At 33.6% G+C, this 8,747-nt stretch overlaps 1 protein-coding gene across 1 annotated transcript; it reads right to left on the reverse strand.

Moving 5' to 3' along the window:
• Window positions 1-607: 607 nt before the first annotated feature.
• LOC133326797 (sodium-coupled monocarboxylate transporter 1-like) lies at window positions 608-4,868 on the reverse strand (the record flags this gene model as incomplete). The annotated part of the gene is made up of 8 exons (XM_061535407.1): window positions 608-842; window positions 901-1,070; window positions 1,129-1,509; window positions 1,568-1,817; window positions 1,880-2,034; window positions 4,376-4,443; window positions 4,677-4,728; window positions 4,797-4,868. Coding segments are annotated over 8 exons (1,383 nt in total), but the record flags the coding sequence as incomplete, so codon positions are not given.
• Window positions 4,869-8,747: the final 3,879 nt, after the last annotated feature.

Here is an 8,747-nt window from a genome sequence, read left to right on the forward strand (position 1 = left end):
CCCATATAATGATTCCGCACATTTTCAGATTTTTATCAGTCATTGTATTGGCATATCCCACATAGAAAGATTCCGCCCCATTTTCGGTATTATTATGTTTTTTAACCAATTTTTCTCATCGAAATGACTGTAATTTGTATATCGGATTCCTGATGAATAAAAAATTTCTTTCCGGAAATTTTTCAATATAGGTTAATTTTTTTGGAATATCCCCCATAGAAGTGTCCCATTTAATTTTCGGTATGTTGAACTTACTACTGTTTTCCAAACATAAGTGTGTGTAATTTGGACCATTATTTTTTCATACCATGAATTTTTTTCACATAAATCAATAACATAGTCCCCATATAAAAAGGTTCCGACCGATGTGGGAAATTTTGAATGCACACCAGGTGGAGGAGGGTATAACATGTTCGTTCTTAGCTCACAAGTCATATTAGCCAGATATATGGATTGTTTCATGAAAAACGATTTTTATAATTCTATGAAAATGAAAAACTGTATATCTTCGACCCATTGAGTCCATCTGCTTTATTGCAGTTGCTACTTATTTCACTTTATAATTAAATATACCCAATATACATATGTAACTTAATCTATAATACATTCATTTGCTATTTTTAAATGGCAAAACATTTTCTAATTTCACTTCAGTATAGGTGTATTTCTTTGGCAGATACTTAACAATAAATGGTGATACAAGTCTCTGATCCAACTTCGAAACGTCATTCAAGCCAAAGAACAAACAGGCGACATTTGAGGCCACCATAACTAAACAGGCGCCCAAGCCGGTGTACCACAAAAAGGAAATGTGATAAATATTAGTGCCATGGGAAGGTAAACTGAAAAAGAGATGTTTATTAAATACACAATTAATATTTTTATAAATTCCAAACTTACTACTCCGCTGTGGAATTCAAATATTTGGTCATATCAAAATTATAACTGCAACCCTCCACGGAAACTGGTAACTTGGGATGACGAAAAGATCCTGTCACATTGGCAATTTGGGCATTAACACATATCCAGGCCATGCTTAGGAAGGAGAAAATGCTGCCAGCCAGGACACTCTGTCAAAAAAGGAATTTATTTGAAAACATCCATTTTATGTTTCACCCCTCTACCCACCTTCTCATTTAACCATGGCATCAGCATGCCCACGGTAAATATACCCAACATTGGTCCATAAACAATCGATTGCAGTGTTGCGGATAACTGCAACACCATACCCAATTTTTCGACCACATACACCAAACCAATCGAGCTAAGGCCACAAACCACAACCACGGTACGCATAATCAATCCCGTTGTCCTCTCACTTATTGGCTTCTTAGAAAATGGTTTAATAAAATCTTCCAAAACCACAGCGGCCAGGGAATTCAAATATGTTGACAGTGAACTCAACGCAGCACTAAAGACTCCGGAAACAAAGACCCCCGGCATACCAGGAAATTTACCCAAGACATTCATTACCAATACGGGGACCAATTGATCACGGGAATGACATAGCTGTGAAGATAAATTTGGAATTATTTTTTTTTCATAATATTTTCTAAAAAATACTTACCCCCGTCGAAATCGGATCACAATCATGGAATGTGGCAAAGGCCAACAGGCCCACATAAATACAAAGGCTATATAGTAAAGTCAGACCAATGGAAAAGGTCCACAAAGTTTGCTTGATTTTCTTTAGATTCAGTAGGGACATAAAGCGTTGTATGGTTGGCTGATTAATCGAGGTATTCTGCAGCTTAAAGAATGTGCCACCAATAAAAACTGGTAGTATACCCATGCGAACGGTTGGGTCCAATGTTAATCTGCATATCATATTATTTTTTATTTGGAATAAATAAAAAATATATTTTAAATGTTTACTTACTCTGGAAAATTTAATCGTCCTCCTTCCATATTCCTTTGCCACAGTACTCCGAGTCCGCCAATATCGATGGTGCCTTTAATGATCAAAACAAACATGGAACCAAACATAACGAAACTCTGAATTACATCGGTCCAGACAACACCACGTATGCCACCCTATTGCAAAGAGAAACAATTAAATAATTCGTCAAGTTCGTCATCACGGCCTCCACCAAGAGGAAACAACAATTTGAAATAAACAAGTAGACAGTATGAAAATCGTCCGGCCCAAACTTTGTATACTCTTCACCGTAGGGAGAATGGAAAATGTTCAAAATAAGTATTTTTAAAATGATGGATGCACAACAAAGATTGTTTTAAATCGTCCAAAAATACAGTTCTAAATGGGATGATGTTGAAAATGCGGTAAAATATTGCGATGATATACCAAAAAAATCAATCCATACTGAAAATTTTCGAATGTGAAAATCAAACCATTACCTTAAATCCGACGAAAATATATATATGGGAGCTATATCTAAATTTGAACCTATTTTCTCGAAACATTACACACGCCATTCTAGCCTCAATTCAGTACACTAATTTTGTGCAAATCGAAAGATATATAAAGACTTTGGTGCACCAAAGTCGGACGAAAATATATATGGGAGGTATATCGAAACCTGAACCGATTTTCCCGAAACTCACTATTCATCATTCCAGATTCAATTCAGTACGCTGTACCAAATTTCGTACAAATCGAAAGGTATATAGGGTCTTTGGTACATCGAAACTATATATGGGAGTTATATCTAAATCTGAACCGAATTTTCCCAATTTCAATGCATATTTATACCCTTCGCCACACTTGGGTACAGGGTATTATGTCTTTGTGCATATGTTTGTAACAGGCAAAAGAAAACGAGATAGACACATGGTTCCTTTTGAGAATATGCATAGAATAACTTTCTAGGCCGATTGTTATCCGATTTGGATGAAATTTGGCATAGGTCACTTATTTGGCCCAGGGACGAACCCTATTGAAATTGGGAGAAATCGGTTCAGATTTAGATATAGCTCCCATATATATTTTCGTCCGATTTAAGGTAAATGGTGCACCAAAGTCCCTATATATCCATCGATTTGCACGAAATTTGGCACAGCGTTATGAATTAGGTCTAGACTGGTGTATGTTAAATTTCCTGAAAATCGGTTCAGATTTAGATAAAGTTCCCATATATATTTTCGTCCGATTTAAGGTAAATGGTGTTCGAAAGTCCCTATATATCATTCGAGTTGCACGAAACTTGGCACAGCGTAATGAATTAGGTCTAGAATGGTGTGTGTTAAATTTCCTGAAAATCGGCTCAGATTTAGATATAGCTCACATATATATTTTCGTCCGATTTAAGGTAAATGGAGTACGAAAGTTCCTATATATCATTCGATTTTCACGAAACTTGGCACTGTGTAATGGATTAGGTCTAGAATGATGTGTGTTAAGTTTCGTGAAAATAGGATCAGATTTAGATTTAGCTCCCATATATATTTTCGTCCAATTTTAGGTAAATAGTGCACCAAAGTCCTTATATATCCTTCGATTTGCACGAAATTTGGCATAGCGTACTGAATCAAGTCTAGAAAGATGTGTGTTATATTTTCTAAAAATCGGTTAAGATTTAGATATGGCTCCCATATATATTTTCGTCCGATTTAAGGTAAATGGTGTACCAAAGTCTCTAATATCTTTCGATTTGCACGAAATTTGGCACAGCGTAATGAATTAGGTCTAGAATGATGAGTGTTAAGTTTCCTGATATCGGTTCAGATTTAGATATAGCTTCTATATCTGACCAAATGAAAAATTTAGTATCGGTTGCAGAATGACATGGTTATGGATCCTATTTCATTTTACTGGTCCTTTAAAAATGCGACGTCTGTTAGGATTCATCTGTTGAATATACCCAAAATGGTAACGGTATCATATAGTCGGCCCCGTCCGACTTTACTACTTTCCTTACTGGTTTCAAAAGGAACTATGTGTCTATCTCTAACTAAGTGTCTTGCTGTTACAAAAATATGCACAAAGTTATAATAACCTGTACCAACGTTTTGTGTGGGTATAATAAAACAATAATTTTGTTTTTTTTTAATATAAATAGTTGTTGTAATACCTTTTTAAATACACCTTGCATATGGGGCTAATGCAAAAAGTTCGATCAGATTCGATACCAAAAATTCTAGGAATATTGGCAATGTATGTGCAAAATTGCAAAGCTCTATTTTAAATATTGATAGACCTATCCTGACTTCAATTTCAATCAAATGGAAATATAACCAGCGCAACAGGATAGTCGGACGGAACTTTAACTACTCTTATGGACATCGGAATAAGAAAATTGGGGCCAAAACAAATATTAGAAGCTGTTGATGGTGCACAATGACTAATGTAATATTCAACTTCTGGTGGAGGGTATAAATATATGAATTTTGTATTTTTTGTTATACCAATACTTACCACAGTGGTATAAAATGTGCAGATTACAATTACGATGGGTACAATTGTATGCAACTCAATGCCGCTGACTGAAAAAATAGCAAACAAGAATTGTATACTCAAAATCCTTCTAATATAGACTACATGACTCCAAAGCCAAATTATATACAAATTACTTACAAGTCATCTACTCTATACTAGATAACCTCTGAAGTTAGCTACTCTGTAGCAGATGGCCTCATAGGACATATAGTATAGATACTTAGTATAAATAGAGTATGTAACATAATTTATTTGTATATTAATATTTTGTAATACTTACCCTGACTCAATGTTAAGGCTGGAACATAGACCGCAATTGGTAGCCATAAAAGCTGCAATATGAAAAACATAATTAAAATTATGTCACCTAAATTTATTACACATTTTAATTTCTACTTACAGTTTTAATATTGAAGAGTACAGCACCAAAAAGACGCATACGACGACTGAAGCGTTTATCAAAATACTGAAAAATATATAACAAAAATTAAATAAAAATTATAATTAATATTTTGTGATAATTAAAATAGAGAGCGCAGTCCAAGGGGTCCATTGAGTTAATTGGGGAAAAATGTATGGGAATTTTTATTTAAAATACAAATGCTAAAAACTGTACATAAGAATGCAACGCATGACGTAAGAGCTTTGAGGTCTTGGGTTGTTAGATATTACAACGTTACCTAAAATTCAACGAGGCATACACAAATATTCAACATCCCTACTATGGCAAAATTTTTTGTACGGCCGTATTACCCAAATATGTCGAATTCATTTCTCTTAGCGAACCAAACAAAATCGCGAAACAAAATTAGGAAATTATAAAATTTGTTCAAATATTTCATATTCTTTTTGAAAAAATTATATTTTTTTTGTATTTTGTTTCTATTTTCAACAAAAGAAAAAAACAAAACTACGTTCTGTCATAGTTGAATTTTTTCAACTTTGAAAATTCGTACGTCGACGTATTTCGGTAATACCATGTTCTGACGAGCACTCGAACAACGTAGTTCGCTCTCAGAATTACCTACATGAATTAACCCGTTCATACAACACTATTCTTAATTCCTGTCATCAGAATTTTCTTTTTCAAATTTGTGTATATTACCTATGTATTTAAATAGAAAAATTATTGTCTTTCTCCTGAATAAGTAAATAGCTATTATTTACTTTTCATTCATGTTTTCCATTTTTTCTGAAAATGTTGTTGTTTTTAATACATTTTTATATTTTCTCAATCAAATGACACATTTAAAAAATTGGAGAATTTTTGTTTGGGTTTCCCCACTTTTGTCTCTCGTTTTTTACGCTAATTAGAACAAAGGGGAAAGAAGTGCATATTGCATCATGTAGGCAACAAAATTTTCATCCTTCTGCATATATAAAAAAAACTAGAATTTTGTTTACATTTCATTCATAATTTTCAATTTTACTGAAAAAGTTTGAAAATTTTAAAAATTTTTTCATGCTGTCAAAATTAATCTATTTTCGATAAATTCTCTCAATTGTTAGAGATGGGACAAAATTCTTGGTGATTCAGAGAGTGATTCGAATTGAACAACGTACAAAAGTAGGTGTTCGCTCAGACAATTTTGTATGGGGAACTAAGTAATTACTTCATAATTAAGGGTCGAACAACGAATGAGAGAGCAAACAACACTCGTCTGTACATGGCAAAAGGCTGTGATGTTTTCTCAAAGTGGCTTGTTCCATCAAATAAAAGTATATATTTTGTGTTTTGAATACAATGTCAAATTAATTCAAAATAAATTGAAATATATTCAAATTTAATAAAATGAAAATAAAGTTTTTAACACGTTCGTCTGGAAGTAATTACTTAGTTATGGATGAAACAAATATTTTATGGTATTCCCTACTGGAGAAATCATAACCTTTCATTCATTTTTCGTGTTTTTAGTTTTGTGTTGAAAAAGGTCAAATAAAAACAAACACTTGTTGCGTATATTTATTTTATTTTTGGCAGAAGAGGCCACACGTGCATAGTTGCTTTTTTGTTATTCACCTCAAGCTGCCCTACCTTGTATTATTCTAACATGGTTTCACGTGTTTGAAACCATATTTCATAATCAAGTACCTGGATATCTTATGCCAAATATTCTGACCCAATACAATAATTTACGTAGGGCTGCTGAACATAACGGGGACCCATATAAAACAAGATTAAACACAGAAAATGGATATAACCAGAATGACGCTTGAATGGAATACCAAAAAACATGGATCAAAAAACATGGAATACCAAAAAACATGGACCAATATATTCCATTTGCAATACCAAACATCAAAGGAATAATAAAGCTCTATTCTGATTCCAACATACAGAATTTTATCCTGATCAAAAGTATATATAATTTATGGGGTCTCCGATGGTTATTTCACGGTGTTGCAAACGAAATTATAAATATAATATACAATCCACTTCATGGTGTAGGGTATAAAAATCCATGCCATAGAAAGTCTATGTCTATATTCTTTAAAACACCAAGCCTTGGAAAGTATTTGAAAATATTCTATAAAAAACCATGCCTTGGAAAAAATATTGTATATAAAATCCACACTTTGGAAAGTCCCTGAAAATATTTTTAAAAAAATGCACGCCTTGAAAAGTCCTTGAAAATATTCTCCAAAATCCATGTCTGGATACTCTTTGCAAAAATATTCTTTAAATAAATCCATGTCTGCAGTCTTTGAAAAAATATTCTTAAAAAATCCATTCTGGATAGTCTTTGAAAAAATATTCTTTAAAAAATCCATTCTGGATAGTCTTAAAAAAAATAAAAAATATTCTTTAAAAGTCAACGCCGTGTGTAGGTCCTTGAACAAATATTCTTGTATAGTACTTGAAAAATATTATTTAAAACTCCGCGATTTGGATATTCTTTGAAAAAATATTCTTAAAACACCTACTCTTATTGCTCGGAAAGTTCTAACAGTGTAACTGAAAAAATATTCTTAAAAGATCAGTAGTGTTTGGCGGGTTATTTGGGATACCATTTGTATTTTGTTTTTGCACAATAGTCAGGCTTAATCCCAGTTTGTTGTTTTTATAAAAAAACAACTATTTATTAGTGGGGAATGTATGGCATTGTCCGCCGAGGGGTAAGACAGGGAAGACTATAGTTTCGGATCTCGCCACTGATCCTCATCAGTTCCCTTAGTTTTTTGTTGGGATATTCTCCCCAGAAGCTATTAATAGCTTCTTTACAAAAAAACCTTTCAAACCCAAATGTCTCTTGTGACAATTCGAAGTTCTTACGTTACCAGCGATACGACCCCAATGAGAAGTTCGTTTCGTTGGCGCCTGACTTCGTGGTCAACAAGGCATTTACAGACAACTACAATACATTTCCCACTGCTATGTGTCGTCACTTTGTGACGAATGCACATAACGTTATGTGCATTTGTCACAAAGTGACTGTAAATGCCTTGTTGACCACGAAGTCAGGCGCCAACGAAACGAACTTCTCATTGGGGTCGTATCGCTGGTAACGTAAGAACTTCGAATTGTCACAAGAGACATTTGGGTTTGAAAGGTTTTTTGTAAAGAAGCTATTAATAGCTTCTGGGGAGAATATCCCAACAAAAAACTAAGGGAACTGATGAGGATCAGTGGCGAGATCCGAAACTATAGTCTTCCCTGCCTTACCCCTCGGCGGACAATGCCATACATTCCCCACTAATAAATAGTTGTTTTTTTATAAAAACAACAAACTGGGATTAAGCCTGACTATTTTGCAAAAACAAAATATTCTTAAAAGATCTAAAATTATTGTTCAGATCTTGAAAAATAATATTTAAAAATTTAACCTTATATTTCTGTGAGCCCTTACAAATATTATTTGAACAAATCGACGCTTTAATTTCAAAATATTTCTAACATCGGGGATCGGGCTAAAGAATAAGCATGCCTGCTTTGATAAAGTTTGGTCAATATTTAACGAGTCAAATGGACCCTGACCTTTGTGTGAAAAAATACAAAATTTGTATTCTATGGCCTATTTATTGCCCAGGACATAGACCCGAGAAGTTGATAGTATATCCAAAAGAAGTGGTTGACCTTTAAATTGATACCAATTCTATTGTCGTATGTACTGGGATGTGGGAGTTACACTTAAATATTTACAGGTGCTTACGTATTCGTATATTATTTAGTAACCCATTACCACACTACAGGACAGAAATATAGCGCTAATCGCTTTGAAATTTTCCATGAGATTCCAGTTATGGTCAAGGACAACGTCTATAATTTTCGGTGATGATCAGATAATAATTTTGGGATGAAGTGAAAACTTATTTTTTGTGTTTTTTTTTCGAGTCGATCTATAGGCCACAT

This window comes from Musca vetustissima, unplaced genomic scaffold, assembly GCF_032173495.1.
Source record: "Musca vetustissima isolate MV318-11 ecotype Yass unplaced genomic scaffold, APGP_CSIRO_Mvet_v1 utg354641, whole genome shotgun sequence".
In the NCBI taxonomy this organism is placed as follows: Eukaryota; Metazoa; Arthropoda; class Insecta; order Diptera; family Muscidae; genus Musca; species Musca vetustissima.